The sequence below is a fragment of the Nomascus leucogenys genome, chromosome 14 (genome assembly GCF_006542625.1).
Source record: "Nomascus leucogenys isolate Asia chromosome 14, Asia_NLE_v1, whole genome shotgun sequence".
NCBI classification, from domain to species: Eukaryota; Metazoa; Chordata; class Mammalia; order Primates; family Hylobatidae; genus Nomascus; species Nomascus leucogenys.
In genome coordinates, this window is record NC_044394.1 from 58,738,562 (window position 1) to 58,761,810 (window position 23,249).

The following is a 23,249-nucleotide window of genomic DNA, read 5'->3' on the forward strand; positions in this document are numbered from 1 at the left end:
AAGAGAGAAGTGAGAAGCACTCTGACCCAACTTCAGCTTACCACCTGAGGGGTTCTTCTTCCCACCGGGCCCCAAACAAGCCAACTCCCAACACTGGTCTTGAAAAGGCAGTCGGCCATGCAAAAGGACAGCTTGCACACCCTTGTACCATGTGGGCCCACTTTCTTCCTGGGCAAGATGGCAGTCCATTTCCTGAGGCCCCAGCCTGCTTTCCAACTGCCCATTGGAAGTCACTTCCTGGGTGTCTCCCAGGCACCTCAAAACTCGACATTCCTCTCCCAAACACACTTCACCTGTGTTCCTTCTCTCTTTTTCTTTCTTTTCCTTCTTTCCTTCCTTTTCTTCCTCTCTCTTTCTCCAGTGAATACCTACTATGTGCCAAATAAAGCTACGAAGAAGACCTATGTGTCCTTGCTCTCTTGAGCATGTGCTCTAGTGACAGAGACAGAGAATAAACAAGTCAACAAATCCATAAATGACCATTTCAATGATAAGTTGTCTAAAATAAACAAAATGACCAGGGGAGCTACAGTAGATAGCATGGTCACAAAAGGACTCTCTGAGGAGGGGACACTGGAGCTGTGACTTGAAAAATGGGACCGAGCCACTCTGCAGATCTGGAAGAAGTTCTACATGTTCCAGACACCCTGTGGTGGAAACGTGCTGGTGAGTGTGGTTCAGCATGTGAGCAAGGGACAGAGAGATGGCATGATGTCAAAGTGGTGACCAATGCCATGACTAAAGGCATCCCTGCCCACCCCACTGCACAGGCTAGACACCCTGGAATCATCCTTACCTCACCTCCCTTCCCCTCATCTTCACACTCATATTGAAATTTTCAGGAACCCCACTGCCCTGCCCTGATGCAATCTCTCATTCACTGTCTCCTAGGCCTCATCAGGTCTTCCCTTCTTCCAGCCTGTTCCCTCAGTTCATCATTCCCTTCTGTCCTCACTTATTTCTTCATGGACCTCTACTCTTTTCTTCATCACATCCTCCATTCTTTCCCCTTGACTTCCCAATCAAACCAGCCAGGCAATGCCCAAACAAGAATTCACTGGCCCAGTCTCCTCTGCAGGTGTGTCTAAGGGCTTGGGCTGGGGGTGGCTGGGGTGGGGATGGCAGCATGGAGTGGTAGTGTGGTGGAATCAAATAGAATCCCAATCCAGCTAGACAAGGGTGTGAGTCTCGGGGCTGCCACTTATTCACAAGTGAACTCAGTTGAGTGAGCAGGACTGCTGGGAGGAATACAACAGGTAAGAGAATGAAATGCCTGACACAGGGCTTGGAAGGTAACAGCTGCTTAGGCCCTCACCACCAACACCCACACCCAGGCCCATGAGCCCCACTGTAAGGGTTTCCCCTCAGCAAGTCTCAAGTGCAGCAACCTTCCGTGCATCCTTGTCAGCGCCCTTCCTGTGTCCCTCGAGGCTGTCCCTAACCTTTGCTCCTCTCTTCAAGCTTCTTGATTCAACTCCTACCCCACTTCACCAAGAGAATAAAGGCCTCCAGGCACGAAATCCATCAACATCCTTTCTTCCATCCCCTCAACTCTTTCAGATCCTTATTTCATCAGCTAGTCTTTCTTTACCTGGATCTTCAACTTCCCTCTCTCCACTCTCTTTCTCTCAGCCTAGAAACAGCTCTTCCTACCCAAGACACCCTCCCTGACCCTGCCTGTCTCCTTAGCTCTCCTGCTTGCCTTCTTCTTTCTTTTACCCATACTTCCTAAAGTAGTGGTCTGTGCTCATGGTCTCCATCTCCTCCTTGCCCAATCACTTCCCGGCCTGCTGCCACTGGCTCAGCCCCCACCATGCTAAGGACATTGAGAAAGGCAGAGGTTTCAAACTGACAGTTCAAAGTTGTGTTTAATGCAGGCCTCGCAGAGTATGAAATTTTTTGAAAGTATTGCTAAGATAAAGAATTGTAAGATTTCACATAGAAATCCAGATCTCTGACTTTTCTTGAAAAGTCAGACGTTCTGATCACTCTGCCCATGTTCCTGCTTGGCAATCTATGAGAGTTGATGATGGTGCCTTCTTAGGTAAACTGGTGTCCCATTAATCTCATTTATTGCCATGCACCCAAATTCACAACCTCTGCCCTCAGATCCCTCTTGTTATTTTAATTGTCAAACCAATAAGCTAATAAAATCAATCAAACCAACAGCACTGAGAAGCTATGGTCTGGCTTATCTCTCTGGAACTTCAGAGGTGATGATCGCCCCTCTGAACTGAAATGTGACTTATGGCTCTTATAACGTGGCAGTTTCTTGATATTTTCCCTCTTTGAAGATTCTCTCTCAATATCTTTCCCTAGTTCCTCTTGTCTGGCTAACACTTAAATCTTGATCTTCACCAGGATTCTGCTTCATCTTGTTCTCTCTTCTCTCTCCACACTCCTTCTGGGCTAGCTCATGTTATTTGTGGTGTCATTTTATAAATGAAATGAGGTCACCCTTGTGTTCAGGCAATACACCCATGTGTATTGAACATTCCAACCGACAACTGGACTGCTCCTTCTGGGAGCTCGGCAGCCTTCTCAAGTCACCCTCAACATATTCAAAACAGCTCTGCATCCCTTCTTCCATCAACCCAGCCCTGCTCTCCTCTGTTTTGATTCATAGCACCTCTAGCCACCTACCAATCTAGACAATGCTGGACTCATTCCTGAAGCTCCTTCTTTTTCACAATCCATGTCCAACTGGATACTAACGTCTTTCATTTGCTTCATAAACATTTTTTGGCTCTCTCCTTTTTTCCCCACCCATTGCCACCATCTTGGTTCTGGCTCTCATTATCTGCTCCTATCACTGCCATAGCCACCTACTGTTGCCATTGCCTCTCGTTGTCCCATTTAATCCCATTCCCTATGTAGCAGTAGAGTGTGCTTTTAAAACATTTCAAACATGTTCACACAATGGGCTCCTGGGAGTCATGGTTCTCTTTAAATAGCACCATAAAACACTATACATATGAGTTAGAAATCATTTTACTAGCAGAACACACTATTATCTACAGAACTCAATGGACTCATGTATTTAAACGAATTTTAAATTTCTGAATTTTTCTATTACTTTTTTTTTTTTGAGACAGAGTCTCACTCTTTTGCTTAGGCTGGAGTGCAGTGGCAGAATCTTGGCTCACTGCAACCTCCACCACCTGGGTTCAAGTGATCTTCCCACTTCAGCCTCCAGAGTAGCTGGGAGTACTAGCTCATGTCACCACACCTGGCTAATTTTTGTATTTTCTGTAGAGACGAGGTTTCACCATGTTTCCCTGGCTGGTTTCGAACTCCTGAGCTCAAGAAATCCACCTGCTTCAGCCTCCTAAAGTGCCAGGATTAAAGGTATGAGCCACTGGACCCAGCCTATTACTTTTAACTTACATCCTTTCCATTGTCTTATTGATTGCTGGCACTTGCCAGCAGACACCAAATGTTTAAATAAATTTTATAGACAAAAAACCAACAATTGAGAAAATAACCTTATTTTTTCTTCAAATTGAGAAATTTGTGACTGCTTGATTCTGAGGGGCCACACCAATTCTCCCTGGGATCAGAAATCAGTAACTACTCTTTTAAAATGTAGATTTGATGTACCGTGGAGGATGGCATGAAAAAGAAAATAAAATATAAAATAAAATAAAATGTAGATTTGATTATGTTATTCACCAGTTGAAAAACTTTCAATGTCTCTCTATTGCCTAAAGCCTAGGGGTCAGTGACATGGCTCAAGCCATCCCTCATAATCTAGCCCTAACCTGCCTTTCTAGGTTCTAGCATGTCCCTCACCCAGCCACGCTGACCCCAGCCACAGCAGACCACATCCCTGAAGAGGGGGGCATGCCACTCCTTGGGCCCCTGTGCCTGCCATTCCATAAGTCTGGAATCCCCTTTCCCCTTCAAGGCCAGACAAGAAGGCAAATAAATGGATGGGTCCTGGAGAGAGGAGACAGGCAGAGAGCAGGATGCAAACCAGTCCTGCCTGGCGCATTACCTGCTCCCTGGAACAGCTGAGCGCTGGGGTCCCTGGCTGTCGATGCTGCCTCTGGCCCCAGCCTGCTTCCGCTGCTGCCTCCCTGGCTGCTACTTCCACAGGTCCTCTTCTTCACACAACAAACTCACTTTTGTTTCCAGTTAAGCACCAGGGGAGGTGTGGGGAGAGAAGAAGGGGGGTTTGGGGGGAGAAAAAGAGAGAGAGAAAAGGAATGTGTGAAGGACTGGGGAGGTGGAGAGAGGCTATGTGTAGAGAGAATATAGATGTGGTAAGTGTAAGTGTGAGAAAGATTATGCAAAACTGAGAGAGAAAGGCTACACTGAGTTAATTAAAGATCTGAGAGAGAGACAGAGAGACAGAGAGAGAGACAGAGAAGTGAGTAAGACAGAGAGAGAGAAGTGAGCGAGAGAGAGAGAGAGAGAAGTGAGAGAGTGAGAGAGAAATCTCAGGTGCACTGGAGAGAGAAAGGCTCAGTGGCTGCAGCAGAACCTCAAGCAGGAAGCCGGGTCTCCACAGCAGCAGGGATGGTGGCAGCTGAGGATCTGTGAGAGGACTGGCAAAACTGCCCCTTTACCCCCTTCCCCATGAGTGTTTCCCATGTGCCTGGGGTCTCTAGGAGAGCCCAGGCTCCTCTCTGCAGGCCCCTTTATAAAGGCAGGGGTAGGATTTGCTGTGAGAATCCCCGGGGCCTCCTTAGGAGCCTTGGTGGCAGGTGAGCTGGCTGGAGAGAAACCTAGCAGGGCCCTTCCTCTCCACCGCACAGCCCCAAGGGTGGAGTGGGGTTGCTGGAGGGGAGTGTTTGCTGTGGGGTCTCACACTGACCAAGCAGTGCTTCGATAATGTGCTATGTAGCTGGTTTCTTTCCTCCCCAACTTTAAACCCAAACTCCTGATACTCTTCCTGTTCCTCCACCTCTCAGGCAATGTGCCAAGTGTCACCACTCAGCAGGTGTTTTCTGAGAGCCCACGGACAGTGGAAGCTGGTCACTTCAGAGTGTGAGGTAAACTCCACTGGGAAATTATTTTGCTCTTCTGAGAAACTCCTAATCTGCTGGGTTTGGTTTAACAAGTGCTTACTGAGTACTTAGAATGTGCCAAGGTTGATTAGAGGTCACTGAGTGGTGGCTGCTCCAGGGAGTTACAAACCCTGGATTCACTAAGTCTTAGAGCTGGGAGGGAGCTTAGTGATGGTCAAGTCCAAACCCTTCATTTCACGGATGAGAAAACCAAGACCCAGTTTACCCCATAGGCCCCCTAGGCCCCAACACAGGTTAGCAGAGCCTGGGGGAGAGCAGACATCTGACATCCTCCCCCTACACTGCCCCATTGAGGCTGGCTCCACTGGTGACATTTTCAGACCTGAGGCTCGAGGATCAAGTATGCCCATTTTATTTTTTTATTTTTAGAGACAGGGTCTCGCTATGTTTTGCAAGGCTGGTTTCGAACTCCTGTGCTCAGACAATCCTCCCGCCTCAGCCTCCCATAGTGTTGGGATTACAGGTGTGAGCCATCACACCTGGCCACAAGTATGCCCGTTTTAAAGCTGAGAAAACAGAAGCAGAGGACACCAGGCCCTGCCTGAGGGTCCCAGGCTCTGCAGCTTCCACTGCACTGTGGCTGAGGTTGACCCAGCTCCTTCTGAGTGGCCACAGCAGGCCACACCAAGTCAGGCCCTGTGGGTGGCCTCAATACCAAAAAAAAGATGGCCAAGGATCCCAAAAAGATCCTCTTTATTCATGTGGTGCTTTAAGAGCCCAGACCTGGGCTCAACTCCGGACTCTGCTATTACTAGCAGTAGGATCCTGGCAAGGCATCAAGCTCCCACTGAACCTTAGTTTCCTCATCTATGAAGTGGTAATAATCACGCCCCCCTCACTGGACTGTGGCAGGGATTCAATGAGATAATATATGTAATGTGACTGGCTGGCACAGCACTCGTGTACACCAGTCGCTCAATAGGTGATATTGCTATTATTGTTGATGCCAGCAGGTGAGACGCTTCCTCTGTTACTGCCAGTCACCAGCCTGTTCCCTCCAAACATTCCAAGGGCCCAATCCTTCTCAGCTTCTAGACTCCATGCTCCTCCCATGCTACCTCTGGCCCTCCACCCCAGGCCCCTACGCTGTCTCTGCCCCTCCCTTCTGCCCACAGAAGGTTTAGCTCACCACATGCTGGGCCACTGGGTCAGGGTTTCTCTAATGCCCTGCGGATCCCACATGTGTGCAGCACGTCAGAAGTTAATCCACATAATGAGAAATGCCACAGGTAATAGCCCCTCTGTTCTATAGCTAACAGCAAGAGTCACAAAGTGCCAGCCCAACTATAGGAATGGATTCTAACAGCAATTGCTGGGAGAAACACAACCTTGGTTGGGACCACTTCAGGAGGCACACTAAAGCCACACAAAGAATCATGCTTTTACTGGGTGGGGACTGACTTAGCACAAAATGATCTAGTGGCCTGCAAACTAGCAAGCAGTGTGGGCTTCAACTCTTAGTAAAGATCTGGGAGCCATTATGGCCATCTGGAAGTCAACATCAGGACACAATCAATCCTGGAGTCCTCAGCTCTGGGCAAGTCCTTTCAGACATTCTCTCTCTCATCGGCTCCCTTATGGGTGGCTACACGGTCAGCTTTGTAAGGTCAGGGCCTATCTTGTTCACATCGCACTGCTGGCCCCTGACATGCATTCACACAGCATGTGTACTCAATGCATATTTGCTGGGGGTTAATGTATTTGACTGCCTGACACTCAAGAGTGTATTTGCTGAGGCTGGCCTCAGCAAGACAAGAGCCAAGAACAAGGAAATGGAGCTCAGGGCGAAGCAGAGCGAGCAGGGATGGGGGGTTCAGGTGACTCTAGGCCACTGACTATTGGGGAGCAGGAGAGAGAACCCAAAGGAGCCAAAGCCATTCTTGCCAACTGTGTGAAGTGGGTCTTGGAGGCCCTGAGTCCTAGTTTCATGGGCAATAACGTTCTTTTTCTAGAAGGCTGTATACAAACTCCAAGTGTGCCCTCTGAGAGAGGAAGAGGAGAGAATCTGCTGACTTGCTTTGTTCACGGGAATCCTTCCTGGGGTGGGTGGCTTTGGGATGTCTGCCCAGCCCATGTCCCCCCTCTCATAAGGATGACCCTGGGCAGCCGTGTTTGTGTGACATGTGACCCGTGCTCCTGGCCACAATGAGTTGGAGCAGGAATGGTTCACTGGACACCTGACCCAAGCCTGTGAATTTTGAACTGGGTCTCTGAGTTAGCTGGGCCTTTCCTGATGGTTTCTGGGAGACAGAGCTGGTAAATGGAAGAGGCAGAAAGGGCTGGGCTGCAAAGAGAGGAAGCAGCCTAGAGGCAAAGCTGTGGGAAAGGGCTGTGTACACCCAGAGAGGGGGCTGAGAAGGCACTGGGCTCACCCACTTGAGCCCGGCTCTTCGTTTTGCTTTGGGACTGTAAGAAACTCCTTTGCTCTTGTAATATAAACAATCTCTCCCCACACTCCTTCTCTCTCTCCTTCCCTAAGCCAGTTCAAATAGGTTTCTGGCATTGTGATAAAATTACCTTCTTTTTTTTTTTTTTTGCGACAGAGTCTCGTGCTGTCACCCAGGCTGGAGTGCAGTGGCGCGATCTCGGCTCACTGCAAGCTCCACCTCCCGGGTTCACGCCATTCTCCTGCCTCAGCCTCTCCGAGTAGCTGGGACTACAGGCGCCCGCCACCACGCCCGGCTAATTTTTTGTATTTTTAGTAGAGACGGGGTTTCACCGTGGTCTCGATCTCCTGACCTTGTGATCCACCCGCCTCGGCCTCCCAAAGTGCTGGGATTACAAGCGTGATCCACAGCGCCCGGCCTAAAATTACCTTCTTAATCACGAGCCCCCTTTGTATGAAATTCTAGAGTGTGGAGATTTTTTTCTGAGTACCTTCTTGAAAACCATAAGTGTAAAGGTTAGAAAAGAAAGTTGAGTCACTGTCATAAGAATAGTTAGATTAAGTCTAGTCATGTGAAAAGTAAAAGAACAGGGAGTAAACAAAGGCAGGACAGGCCTAAAGAAAGAAAGAGAGGTCAAGGAAACATGCCGTGACCCTGGATAAGGGAGGAAGCTCAGCTGGGTCACAGGGGCTGGCAGAGCCTGGCACGTGCATGGCCGGCCCCTCAAAAGTGCTTGTGGATGGAGCCAAGGCTGGAGAAGGTCTAAGTATGTTGGGGGTCAGGAGAGACTCAGTCAAGGCTAGCTGAGAAATTCAGATAAGAGATCCCTCCGTCTTTCCCATCTGAGTCCCCTACGCCACTCTGAACCTATCAGGCCTGGGAAGAGCAACAACCTCAGTGTGAAATCAGAAAGGCCCTGAGCATTTATAAGACCCAACAGCAAAAGGAGAACAACGACATCCATCTCATTGGAGCACAAGGGAAGGAGAGTCAGACGTTTCTGGAAAGCCAAAAGGGTAAAAGGCAATTATTACTCATGATTTAAGATTTAAAAATGTCACCAAGAGTCTTCAATTTGCATGTTGTCCTTATTGTTCTGTTTTGGTAGATATAAATGCAGTATAATGAAGAAGCTGTCATTTAAAACCAAACTAAACAGTTGCTCTGCTTTTTCCTTCCAAGCCAAGAGGGGTATGGAGCCTAATTATATCAGTAGGAAGTTGAATCTTGATCCTGCTTCTTTCACCTGACAGAGGCCAGTGGGGAGGGAGAAAGGAGAGAAGAAAATTTAAAGGCCTCTTTCAGTTTTTTGGGCTTTTTTTTTTTTTTTTTTTTTTTTTGAGACACAGTCTTGCTCTGTCGCCCGGTCTGGGGTGCAGTGGCGCAATCTCGGCTAACTGCATTCTCTGCCTCCGGGGTTCAAGCAATTCTCGTGCCTCAGCCTCCCGGGTACCTGGGATTACAGGTGTCTGCCACCATGCCCGGCTAATTGTTATATTTTTAGTAGAAACTGGGTTCGCCATGTTGGCCAGGCTGGCCTCAAACTCCTGGCCTCAAGTGATCCACCTGCCTCAGCCTCCCGAAGTGCTGGGATTACATGCGTGAGCCACCATGCCTGGCCCTCTTTCAGTTCTTTTATGCTGCATAAGGGCTAGACTGAGAGATAGTCTTTGTGTTTAGTTCAACACATTATGTGTCCAGTTGGATGAAAATGGGCTCTGAGCTAAGGTGAGACAGACCGAGGTAAATCATATGACAGGTAAATTGAGTGGAGTGAGTGTGTGTGTGTGTTGGAGAGGGGGCGCTGAGGACAGGGGGCTCAGAAACCGAGAAGCAAGGAGATATGAGGAGACTCAGGAGGGCAGTGATGGGGGGTGGGAGTTGCCAAAAATATGGTAGGAAGGTGAAACTACAGAGGAAGGTGGCCAAGGGGAAATCTTCAGTGGCCAGAGGATTTTTAAGAACACGGATATCTAATAACTCATTTTAAAAATTGAGTATCTCGGCCAGGTGCAGTGGCTCATGTCTATAATTCCAGCACTTTGGGAGGCCAAAGTGGGTGGATTATTTGAGGTCAGGAGTTCAAGACCAGCCTGGCCAACATGGTGAAACCCCGCCTCTAATAAAAATACAAAAATTAGCCGGGCGTGGTGGTGGGTGCCTGTAGTCCCGGCTACTCTGGAGGCAGAGGCAAGAGAATTGCTTGAATCTGGGAGGCAGAGGTTGCAGTGAGCAGAGATCATACCACTGCACTCCAGCCTGGGCAATAGAGGGAGACTCCTTCTCAAAAACAAACAAAAAAAGAAAAGAAAAGAAAAGAAAAAACTGAGTATCTCTGCAAAGTAAACCCCCTCCATGGTTCTGAACCTTCAACAAAGCCTGCTGCTCACCTATATGCCTTAAATGACCAATTTTGAGGAAACCACAGCAGGACAGAACTCCATACCTGGGCTTTCTTGGAGGTGAAAGCAGAGAACAGATGCCAAAGGTGAAGCACAGTGAGACTGAGTCCACCAAGCAGGGACTTGGAGCGAGGGCAACAGTGAGACTAGAAGCCTTTGGAAATTCACAGACATTTAAGCAAAGGTGTGGGCCTACTCTAGAATGTGGTGAGGAGGCTGGAGTCTATTTTAGTTAACCATATGGAATAAGGTTATAAAAAGTTTATATTAGGACTTTCATTGGTTCACTTGCAAGTTCAGGCTCTCAACCCATTTCCCCTTAAGGTCTTAAGGTCATTAACTCAAGATTCTCTCCTGGTAGGGTTTTTTGCTTGAGTTTTGTTTTTGTTTTTTAGGAGAAGAGCCCTCTTGGCTAGGGAGGGAATGCAGTATATGTTGAAAATTCGGGGAGATCTTGGTTTTAAGGTGTTAAAGGGCAAGAAGAGAGTGGAATAGAAAGAGACTTCTTTGAGGTAATTTTAATTTGCCTTCCTTCCCCAGCCCCAGGGTTGCGGGGAGCATAAAAGGTCTAGAATGATTTTTATCCTTTCTCCTTTTTCTTCCTCCTTTTCTGTTTTCTCACTTCTCCCCTCTTCACCACTGCCTTCAAGATCCAAATTAAGTAGACAAAGGTGAGGAAGCCACCCCCATTTTAAAGTTTCAAACCCTAAAAGAAAGCCAATTGTCGGCCAGGCACTGTGGCTCACATATGTAATCCTAGCACTTTGGGAGGCCAAGGCGGGTGGATCACTTGAGTCACTTGAGGTCAGGAGTTTGAAACCAGCCTGGCCAACATGGTGAAACTAGTCTCTACTAAAAACACACACAAAAAAATTAGCTAGGTGTGGTGGCACATGCCTGTAATCCCAGCTACTCGGGAAGCTGAGGCAGGAGAATTGCTTGAACCTGGAGCAGAGGTTGTAGTGAGCCAAGATCGTGCCACTGCACTCCAGCTTGGGTGACGGGGCAAGACTCTGTCTCGAAAAAAAAAAAAAAAAAGAAAGCCAATTGTCTTTGCTCCTATGTTTGAAACGTGGCCTGCCTCAGGGATTCCTTAGCACAGGAGATGTTTTAGACATAAACTTATTTTCTATCCTAACCCTTGCTCCTTCCTTATCAGAAAAGAAAGACAACATGAAACATGTCTTTGGTCCTAAGGCTTTGGAACCTTGTGAGGTTCCAGTGTCTTAATAGAAAGCCTTTCTCTCCTTTACTTCTCATCTAAGGGTAATTTTGATCTTTTGGTGACGCCAGCGTTGCTCAATACCTGGCAAATAGATGAAGGCTTGAATATTTTTCACACTCCTTCCATCAGAAGGATCTCATAAGCTTCTCAGTACCAATGAGGGCAGCCAAATCAAACAAATGCCCACTTGTAGAGAAAAAAGATTTGGGCGTGGTGCTCTTAAATTGGGTTAATGTGTATAAAGTGAACCAACCATATGTTAAGTGCCTACCATGCACCATGCACCATGTGAGGTATCTAATATCTATTTATCTCTCGTTTAACAACTCATAGCAATTTGGCATGAACAACCATGCAGTTTGCCTAGGACTGACCTGGTTTTAGCACTGAAAGTCCTCCCTCCCTCATCCTGGGACAAGTCTCAGTCCTGGGCAGACTGAGACAATTGGCCACCCTGCAACAATCTTTCACTCTCCAGATGAGAATACTGAGACTCCAGGGTCTACACACCCCGGTTGGGATTGACCGACCTTGTTTCTCTTAAATCTTGGCTCCAGTTCTTATTAGCAGCCTAGAAAAGTGGAAGTGCAACCACATTTCTAAAGCTGCTTCTAATCCTCTTTCTCCTAATGGCCTCTCAAGAGGTTTTCACAGCCAGAAAACACATTTTTCCCCCGCAGGGTAGAAACCCTGGCTCCTACTGACTTTCACCACAGCTTGATGATTCTATTCATCATGTGAGTTCTGCTTGAGTCAAAATTGATTGGCTACTAAGTACTGACTTCCTAAATTATTAATATATTCACATTGGGGGAAAGTGTGGTAAGGGAGAGAGAAAATAAATAATAGGCCATAGCAGTTGGTTTATTTCCTACCTATCTCTTCCTTTCAACATAAGGCAATTTGGCTACTTGAAAGGACATCATTATCAGCCTGGGTCCAATATGGTGACTGACCAATGACATCTTATAAAGGAAAGCAATGTAGTGAAAGGGCAAGCACAGTCTTTGGAGTCAATAGATCTGTTTTTATTTCCCACGTTCACTGATTAACATCTACATTATGCTACATCTCTTTGAATCTTAGTTTCTCAATCTGAAGATGGGGATAACGATATCTCCCTTTTACTGTTGGTGTGAGGATTAATTGAGAAGATGTAATTCCAGATTTCAAACTATATTACAAAGCTATAGTAATCTAAACAGTATGGTACTGGCATAAAAACAGGCACATGGACCAAGGGAATATAATAGAAAGCACAGAAACAAATGCACACATACATGGTCAGCTAGTATCTGACAAGGGTGGTAAGAATACACAAAGTGAAAAGATTAGTCTCTTCAATAAATGGTGTTGAGAAGACTGGATATCCACATGTGGAAGAATAAAATTGGACCCCAGCTTATACCACTGACAAAAAATTAACTTGAAATGGATTAAAGGCTTAAATGTAAGACCTCAAAACATGAAAGTGCTAAAGGAATACAGGAGAAAAGTTATTTTACATTGGTCTTGGCGTGATTTCTTTTGGATATGGCACCAAAAGCATAGGTAACAAAAGCAAAAATAAACTAGTGCAACAATATCATATGAAAAGGCTTCTGCATGGCAAAGGAAACAATCAACAAAATGAAAAGGCAACCTATAGAATGGGAGAAAAGATTTGCAAGCCATATATCTGATAAGGGCTTAATACCCAAAATATATAAGGAACTCATACAACTCAACAGCAAAAAAAAAAAAAAAAAAAATCCTATTTTTAAATGGGCAAAGGAAGCCAGGTACAGTGGCATGTGCCTGTTGTCCCAGTGCCTCAGGAGGCTGAGGCAAGAGGATAGCTTGATCCCAGGAGTTCAAGTCCAGCCTGGGCAACACAGTGAGACCCTTAAAAAAAGGCCAAGGATCTGAATAGATGTTTTTCTAAAGAAAACATATTATATGGTTTGGCTGTGTCACCATCCAAATCTCATCTTGAATTGTAGCTCCCATAATCCCCATGTGTCATGGGAGGGACCTGGTGGGAGGTAATTTAATCATGTGGGCGGGCTTTTCCCATGTTGTTCTCATGATAGTGAATAAATCTTGCCAGGTGCAGTGGCTCACGCCTGTAATCCCAGCAATTTGGGAGGCCGAGGAAGGCAGATCACCTGAGGTTGGGAGTTCAAGACCAGCCTGACCAACATGGAGAAACCCCATCTCTACTAAAAACACAAAAATTAGCTGGGTATGGTGGCACATGCATGTAATCCCAGATACTCGGGAGGCTGATGCAGGAGAATTGCTGGAACCCGGGAGGCAGAGGTTGTGGTGAGCTGAGATTGCGCCATTGCACTCCATCCTGGGCAATAAGAGTGAAACTCCATCTCAATAAATAAATAAATTTCATGAGACCTGATAGTTTTATAAAGAGCAGTTCCCCTGCACATGCTCTCTTGCGTGCCACCATGTAAAACATGCCTTTGCTCCTCCTTCACCTTCTGCCATGATTGTGAGCCTTCCCCAACCATGTGAAACTGTGAGTCCATTAAGCCTCTTTTTCTTTATAAATTACCCAGTCTCAGTTATGTCTTTGTTAGCAGCATGAGAACGGACTAATACAACATAGAAATGGCCAGTAGGTACATGAAAAAGTACTCACCATCACTAATCATCAGGGAAATGCAAATTAAAACCAAAACCATAGTGAGATGTCACCTTATACCTGTTAGAATGGCTACAAAAAGCAAAAGATAACTAGTATTGGCAAGAATGTGGAGAAAAGGGAACACTTGTGCACTGTTGGTGCGAATGTAAATTGGTACAGCCATTATGGAAAATAATATGGAAGTTCCTCAAAACATAAAACGTAGAACTAGTATATGATCCAACAATCCCATCTCTGGGTATATACATCCAAAGGAATCCAAATCAGTACCTTGAAAAGATATCCACGTGCCCATATTCACTGCAGCATTATTCACAATAGCCAAAACAGAAACAACCTGCATGTCCACTGACAGATGAAGGGATAAAGAAAATGCGGCATATATAAATATATACAATGGAATATTATTCAGCCATAAAAAAGAAGGAAATTCTGCCATTTGTTTCAACATGGAAGAACCTGCAATTTCACTTGGCAGTGAAATAAGCCAGAACTATTGCATGTTCTGGCTTATATGTGGAATCTGAAAAAGCTGAATTCACAGAAACAGAGGGCAGAACAGTATTTACCAGGGGTTGGATGTGGAAGATGGGGAGATGTTGGTCAAAGATGAAAATTTTCCAGGGATCTAATGTACTGCATGGTGACTATAGTTAATAATACTGTACTGCATACTTGAAATTTGTTTAGAGAGATCTTAAGTGTTCTTACCATACACACACACAAAGGTAACTATGAGTGGTGATGAAGGTGTTAACTAATTTGATTGTGGTAATCATCTCACAATGTGTATGTATATCAAATCATGTTTTATACCTTAAACATATATAATTTTGTCAATTATACCTCAATAAGGCTAGAAAAATGTCTGAATTTCCTTTTCCTTAATTCTCCCAGCTGCCTTTTCTAGCTAATTTTTACCTATCATTTAAGACTCATGACAGGTGTCACCTGCTCCAGGAAGCCCTGTGCTGTCCCCTCTGCCACCACTCACCACCTGGGCCTATGTGCTCCTGTTTCTCCTCCTACAGTTTCCTGTGCAGACCTCCATCAATGCACCTCCCACCAATTTATGCTCATCTGTTTGTGGATCTGTCATCTCCAGGTGCAAGATATTTTCTCCAAGGGGCTCTGACATGATCCAGAGGGCAACTTTGAAGCAAGGGGCTGCTTTTCACGTAGGGCATGGAGCCAGTACAAGAAGGACAAGGATGCCTGGGCTGGCCTCTTTCCTGCCCCTGACCTGCTGTGGGAATGAGGACCAGCAGTTACTTGGGCCTCAACTAGAGTTAAAGCAGGGACTTCACAGGGTTCTGTAAGTTAAATGTAGTTCAAGGAAGCATCAAATTTCTTTAGGATAGTGTATCTTTTAACCAGGTACACTGGAACTTAATAGAAAAGTACAGACACCCAAGCCCCATTCACATCTAACACATCAGGCAGCTGGATTGTGTATTTCAAAACTGTCCTGGAGGTTAGGAACTTTGCAGCATACATTAAAGGCACCCTCGTGGGTCTCTGTGAAAGGAATAAAAGTCAGCTACCTGGCGTTTGTTTCAACTTTATAGTTATGATTATTAATATTATACATTAAGTTAAAAATGATATTGAACTATCATTCTCAGGGGGCTTTCACAGGTACCAAGCCCCTTCACATATACTGTCTTATTGGATCTTTGCCATTATTCTGTAAGGCAGGAACTGAAGGGGTCTCTGCTCAATCTTCCATCTGCATAGTGTGCCTGACCCTCAGGTCCAGACACATCTAGCCACCCTGCCTGGCCCAGGCCCCTCATACTCTGCATGATGCCCCTGTCCTCTGAAGTGGGAGTTCCTGCTGGGCTATGCAGCCAGACCAGCTGGCCCCCCTGCCTAGGTGTCTGGAGGGATTTACAGGACAGACAGGACACTCAGAGAGGAAAAACATATGTGGTCTGGTGTCCTACAGCAAAGAGAAGTGGGAGATTCAATTATCCAGACGAGGCAGGTAAAATGATTCTGGCGCTGTTTTATTTTCACTTCCGCAGGGCACTGACACTATCCCTGAGATGTGGCAAGAGCTAGGTTTATATCTATATCACACATACAATGCCCATTTTGCTTAGAAGTGAAAGGCTGAGGGTTGAGACTTCCACTCCATGAAGAACAGCAGAAACCAACTCAATGCCTATGGGCTGCAGAAAAATCACTGTGGTTGGTGACTTTGTTACCAGGCTTTGCAGCTTCCTTAAACCAAAGCGTCTGGAACTGGGGTCTGGAATGTATTCTCAGGGGTAGAAAGGTTTTACTTGAACTTTTAAATTTTGCTTCCATTTTGATAATCTTAAAAATATTCCTTTTATTAGATGGAATAGCAAAACTTGGGTTATAATTCATAATTGGAAGATACTTTTATGGAATAAAACCCTAATTAGTTAGATTATTTCTCACATTGGAATATATGGCTTCCTGGGGCCCTACAAATATACAAATGGATTTTCATGGGTCCACAAGACTTTATTTTCCCTTTAAAAGGGGTCTTGTCTTTACTCCAGCTTATGAGACATGGCCTAAAATTCCCTGTCCTCCCAGGCTCTCCCATTTTCCCTTTCCTACTCCACAGCCCTGTCAGGAACAAGCCAGTAACACACACACATCGTATAGGAAGAGCAGACAGTGAAGGAAATGCACCAATATATTTGGTACAAATATGCCAAAGGGGCTGGACATGGTGGCTCATGCCTGTAATCCCAGCAATTTGGGAGGCTGAAGCAGGTAGATCACTTGAGGTCAGGAGTTCGAGACCAACCTGCCCAACATGGTGAAACCCTATCTCTACTAAAAATACAAAAATTGGCTGGGCGTGGTGGTACATGCCTGTAATCCCAGCTACTCGCGAGGCTGAGGCATGATAATCACTTGAATCTGGGAGGCAGAGGTTGCAGTGAGCCGAGATCGTGCCATTTAACTCCAGACTGGGCAACAGAATGAGACTGGATCTCAAAAATATATATATGCCAAAGGGTTCTACATTCTTTTTCCTTTGGTTTGCATTTAAAATCAGTGTCCACTTAACTGAACAAGACACCACCAAAGCAATGTCAAATCCACCATCTATAACTACTTCTGTGATGTTCTATGTCACCTCTTCAAAATTCTTTGAGCAGAAGGCACCAAATCTAAACTGCTTTCTTCTTCTCTGGCTCAGGAGGGACCCAGCAGACTCCACTTTCCAAGGACGACCTCGATCCTGAATGTAGGAGAGGTGGTGGGGTGACAGGGGAACATCTCAGAGACCATGTCAGTACATGGGAGGCATCCAGAACCAACACGAGGGCAAGAGGTCTTCCCAGTAGGCTTGCTTTCCTCTTGGTCTCTGATGTTCCTACTCCTGAGAAGGACTCTGTGTGTGTGTGTGTGTGTGTGTGCATGTGCACGTGGTTTGTGTGTGTGTGTGTGGTGTATGTCTGTGTATGCATGTGCATGTGTTGTGTGTGTGTGCGTGTGTGTATGTTGTATTTTAACTATAGCCCATCTCTTACACTGGACTCCTCCAAAGGATTTACCATTACCCCATCCTAGAAAGGCACATTTACTCTGTAAAAGCCACAGGCCCTGGTTGACCTAATGCCAATGATGGGGGTTGTAGAGGGCTCTGCGGGGTTGGGGGTAGCTCCCATGGCCTGTGAGTGCAGGTGCATCAGGTCTCCTGCCAGGATACTAAGATGCAGTCACTGCCTCTGACACTCCTTGGAAGGTATAGATAGTATAATAAACCAACTCTTCCATGCTCAAGACAGTGAGCTATATATAGCAGAAACCAAATTAATACTGTTTATTAGGCAGGTTTGGGATATGCTGAGAGTGAAATCACGTCCCCAGAAACATCAGTAGAGTCTAGAAAATAAAATGTCACATTTGTGCTCTAAGGATTCCAGTCCTTTTTACTCCTCTTAAGATGGATCATTTTCTTTCCAAAGGAAAGAGCAAAAGACTGATTTTTAATTAGCCCAGAACTATTTTCTGAAGGAGCAGAGGAAGGCCTGGGGGCTTTGTTGTCCTGGAAGAAAGCTTCCTAGGTGTCTTGCAAGCTACAGTGCAGGGTGACTACACAATTCTGTACCAGGCCTTTCAGCTCCAGTGAGGAGAGAGGGTGGAACTAATGTAACAAGAACTTCAGTTTACTGAGCACAATGCCTCATACAAAACAAGCATGTCCATTATTGGTTCTTAGGGCAATGACTGTATGGTCCTTGGAATTTGGAAATGAGGGAAATAATTCTGAGAATTAAACCATGAAATCAACATAGAATGGATCAGAGTGGAGGTCTCAAAGTCCCCAGAGAAAGACAGAAGGCTTCAGTCTGACCAAAAGTGTCAATGAGCAGAAAGATTGGCCAACAATGGAAGCAGAGCAGAAGGGGCCAGAGAGGCTAGGCTGAGCCATGTGGAGCGTTACCCACATTCTCCAGAAAATCCCCCCTGCCCTGCTGGGTCCCATCTGGACACACCAGCAGGATGGCTCCCCAGAACGTGCCCCTCAAGGAACTCACGAGTCCTGCTGATAAGATCCATGCTGCTGTCCTGGCTGCTTGCCCCACTCCCTGGGCCAGTCAGTTCCTGCTGTGGCTGGTCTGGCCGCAGGCCCCAGTGGACTTTTTGCAGGCCTGAAAGATGTCCCTTCTGGTCAGTTTTTCTTCGAGGGTAACTGGGTACCGGAAGCCCAATGTGGATAGGAGGGCATTCTGTGGACACGGCATAAAAGACAGGGGAGGCAGGGTTACTGAAAATTGGCATTTTTCCATAATATCCATCAGTTACAAAGAGATTGGGCTGCAGAAGCAAAATGGAAGACATGGAGTGCCAGGATGGGGTCATTGCCCTGAGGCTTGGGTTTGACAGAGTTCCATTAATGAACCAAATCAACAGTTGCTGGAGGGAACACCCTCAGTGCTATAATTAGAATTCTGTTAGAATGAGCAGAACTCCCATTCCCTCGTTCTTGCTTGTCCGGAACAGTGATTACTGGATATGGCTTATGACACGTGGTTAAGGGGAAAGTCCCTCAGTGGGTCACAGATGTAGTTCAAAATGCCAAGTGCCCTCTTTGATCGTTATGGGAAAGTCATATGCATTTCTACTGAGAGTCATTTTTACTAACAATCAAGGACTACATAGACTACTTATCAGAAAAGTGAGTTATTGAGGGTTTCACAAAGCTGGCTTTGTAAACTAAAATTTCTAAGAACTAAAGTTACCAAGAGCCCTAATTCAGAATCCCACTAATAAGCCTGATTACTATTGAAACCCAGGGTAATGGGCAAAGCACACAGAGGCAGCTGGAATTCCCTCACCTCGCAGATAGGACATTGCTATCAGTTTAACATCAGTGTTGTCTTAAGTCAACAATTTTTAAAATAATTAATAGGCTTTTAGAACAGTTTAAGATTTACAGAATTATTGAGCAGACAGTACACAGAGTTCAATGTACCTACCTTGACCCTAACCTTGCCTCTACCCCTACAGTTTTCCCTATTATTAACATCTTGCATTAGTGTGGTGCATTTGTTATAATTAATGAGCCAATACTGATGCATTATTATTAACTATATAGTTTACATTAAAGTTTACTCTTCTATTGTATAGATACTTCTATGGGTTTTGACAAATGCATAAGGACATGCATCTACAATTATATATCATATAGAATAGCTTCACTACTCTAAATATCCTGTGTTTCACCTCTTCATCCCACCCCTTACTCCCTCCAACCCCCTTTTCTTTTTTTTTTTTTTTTGAGATGGAGTTTTGCCCTGTTGCCCAGGCTGGAATGCAATGGCACAATCTTGGCTCACTGCAACCTCCCCTTCCCAGGTTCAAGCGATTTTCCTGCTTCAGCCTCCCAAGTAGCTGGGATTACAGGCATGCACCACCATGCCTGGCTAATTTTTTTGTATCTTTAGTAGAAACGGAGTTTCGCCATGTTAGCCAGGCTGGTCTCGAACTCCTGACCTTGTGATCCACCTGCCTTGGCCTCCCAAAGTGCCGGTATTATAGGCGTGAGCCACCGTGCCTGGCTCCAACCCCCTTTTTATTTACTATCTCTACAATTTTGCCTTTTCCAAAATATCACAGAGTTGGAATTGACAGAGCAGGAGCATTGCCATCTTGTTGGACAAGCATTGCCATTCTAAAGTTCACCTTGATCAAAAACCGCCTAAATCCAAAGGGCATAAGCCTAATGGCTAAGGTGAGCATGAACATAAACCACAAATAACATCTCCAACTAGAAACATTCAAAACCCCTCCCTGACCAGAGACATGCCAGCCCTGAGATAACCTCCCCTCTGGCCAGAGAGATGTTAGCCCCAGGATAACTGCCTCTCTGACCAGAGACATTCCAATACCACCATAAACTTCTTCCCCACATAGAAACATTCCAAGCTTGTGGTAAGTTCTCTTACCCTAAAATAAATAGTCTTAGTCTGTAAGAGAGAACGCTTCTGACCCAAATCGGCCAGAAGCCCCTCTCAGGTTTATTCTCCAAAATAAACCTGTCTTTGACTGTTGAGCTACTTTTCGTGTTTCTTTCCTTTCTTTAACTCTTACAGGAATCATATATTATGAAGCCTTTTCATATTGGCTCTTTCTATTAGCAATATACATTTAAGCTTCCTCCATGTGTTTTCAAGGTTTGATAGTTCATTTCTTTTTTTTTTTTTAACCTCTGAACTTTTTATTGGCCTCCTGCTCCCCAAAGGGTACCCTGCTTCTGCTGGCTTAATGTCTCATAACTTTGGTGTCATTATTCTCAGACACCACTTTGCCATCCACTATCCAGTGGGTAGTGGTCTTTTGGATGATTTGCATGGAGTTGCTGCTGTCCGGGGCATCACCAAGATTGAAGTCCTCACCATCTTCCAGCAGGCAGTGGTAGGTGGCGATCTCAGCCTCCAGCTTGAGCTTGATGTTCAGCAGGGCCTTGTACTCCTGGGCCTGGCACTGTCCCTCTGCCTGGGTCTATGCCAGCTCTGACTCCAGGTGCAGCAGGATCCCACTGAGCTGCTCCATCTGCAGGGTGTAGTGGGCCTCCACCTCCCTCAGGCTGTTTTCCAAGCTGGCCTTCAGATTTCTCATGGAGTCCAGGTCAATCTCCAAGGACTGGACTGTACATCTCAGTTTCATGAGCATCATCTCAGCAGCTCCAACCTTGGACGACTGCATGGTGACCACTGTGGTGCTCTCCTCCATCTGCTGAGACTAGTACGTCCGGCTCCTCTCAGCTCTTCTGAGCCAGCTAGTCATATTGGGCCCAGATGTCTGCCATGATCTTGTCAACGTCCTAAGATTTGGGGGCATCTACCTCCACGGTCAACCCAGAGCTGGTAATCTGGGCTTGTAGGCCTTTTACTTCCTCTTCATGGTTCTTCTTCATGAAGAGCAGCTCCTCCTTGAGAGCCTCAATCTCTGTCTCCAGCTGCAGCCAAGTGACACTGGTGTCATCAATGACCTTGTGGAGCCCACGGATGTCTCTCTCTACAGACTAGCACATGGCCAGCTCTGTCTCATAGTTGACTCTAAAGTCATCAGCAGCAAGACGGGCATTGTCGATCTGCACAACAACGTGGGCATTGTCCACAGTATTTGCGAAGATCTGAGCGCTCATGTCTTCAATGGTCTTGAAGTAATGGCTCCAGTCTCTGACCTGGGGTCCCTTCTTCTCCAAGTGCTCCTGGATTTTTCTCTCCAGCTTCCTGTTCTCAGTCTCCAGGCTCCTCACTGTCCAGGTAGGAAGCCAGGCAGTCGTTCAGGCTTTGCATGATCTCCTTCTCGTTCTGGATGACTCCCATTCCTGCCAGACCCCCAGCCATCCCTGTGGCCAGGCCCCCAGACCCCACGCCACCCTGGAAGCTGGTGGAGCAGGACACGGAGATCCGGGAACCAGAGCCCCCGGCACCTGCATAGACACTGGCCATGCTGCTGACCAGCCAGGCACTGTAGCTGGGCAACTGGACAGAGTCCAGGGACCAGTAGTTGAAGGAGAAGGTGGAACGAGTGGTGAAGCTCATGCTGTCTGGGGAGGAGAGTGACAGGAAAGGACTCAGACTTTGCTGATGACCTCATTTCTTTCTATCTCTGAACAATATTCCACCGATGAATGTACTGTAGTTTGTTCATCCATTCTCCTATTGAAGGACATCTTGTTTTGTGCCTCCAGTTTTGGTGATAATGAATAGTGCATCTCTAAACAGTCATATGTAGGCTTCTATGTGAATACAATTTTCAACTCAATTGGGTAAATACCTAGGAACATGATCGCTGGTTTGGACAAGACTATGTTCAGCTTTGTAAGAAACTGCCACACCATCTTCCAAAGTGGTTATACTGTTTGCATTCCCACCAGCAATGGAAGAGTATTTCCTATTGCTTTGCATCCTCATCAGCATTTGGTATTGTCAGTTTTTAAAAAAATAACCATTCTAATAGGCGTTAGTGGATCTCATTGTTTTAATTTTAAATTCCCGAATGACATATGACATTTAGAATCTTTTTATATGCTTATTTGCCATCTATATATCTTCTTTGATGAGGTGTTTGCTCATATCTTTTGTCCATTTTTAAACTGGATTGTTTCCTTATTGAGTTTTAAAAGTTCTTTTGGTATTTTCAGATGCAAGTCTTTTATCAGATAGATACCTTTTGCAAATATTTTCCCCTGGTCTGTGGGTTTTCTTCTCATTCTGTTAAATGTCTTTCACAGAGCAGAAGTTTTTAATTTTAACAGAGTCCAGATTATCATTTTTTTCTTTCATCAATTGTGCTTTTAGGGTTGTATCTAAAAACTCATCACCAGACCTAAGGTCACCTAGATTTTCTCATATGTTATCTTCTAGAAGTTTTGTAGTTCTGCGTTATACATTTAGGTTTAAGATCCACTCTGAAATGATTTTTTGAAAGGTATAAGGACTATGTCTGAATTTTTTTTTTTTTTTGAGACAGTCTTACTCTGTCATCCAGACTGGAGTGCAGTGGCATGATCATGGCTCACTGCAGCTTTGACCTCCTGTGCTCAAGCAATCCTCCCACCTCAGCCTCCAGAATAGCTGAGATCACAGGCATGCATCACCACACCCAGCTATTTTTTTTTTATTTTTATTAGTCTCAAAATCTCTATGTCGCCCAGGCTGGTCTTGAACTCCTGGGCTCAAACAATCCACCCGCCTTGGCCTCCCAAAGTGCTGGGATTACAGGCATGAGTCATTACACCTGGCCTGGATTCAGTTTTTTTAAAACATATGAATGTCCAGTTATTCCATCACTATTTGCTGAAAATACTATTCTTCTCCCATTAAATTGCCTTTGTGTCTTTGTCAAAGATCAGCTGATTATATTTGTGTGGGTCCATTTCTGGGCTATTTATTCTGTTCCACTGATCAATTTGTCTGCTCTTTTGACAATATCACACTTGATTGTAGTAGCTTTACAGTAAGTCTTGAAGTTGAGTAGTGTCAGTTCTTCAACTTTGTACTTTTTCAGTGTTATGTTGGCTATTCTGGGTCTTTTGCCTTACCATATACA

General features: G+C 45.5%; 1 protein-coding gene and 1 pseudogene across 6 annotated transcripts in view; both read right to left on the reverse strand.

The window, feature by feature from the left end:
• Window positions 1-23,249, reverse strand: part of SLC4A5 (solute carrier family 4 member 5) — a 129,658-nt gene that overhangs the window by 71,276 nt on the left and 35,133 nt on the right. For all 6 annotated transcript variants that reach the window (XM_030827707.1, XM_012502680.2, XM_030827705.1 and 3 more), the window contains one exon: window positions 18,224-18,415. In XM_030827707.1, coding sequence (XP_030683567.1) covers window positions 18,224-18,415 — 192 coding nt within the window. The remainder of the gene's footprint in view (window positions 1-18,223; window positions 18,416-23,249) is intronic.
• Window positions 20,451-21,843, reverse strand: LOC100585269 (annotated as a pseudogene).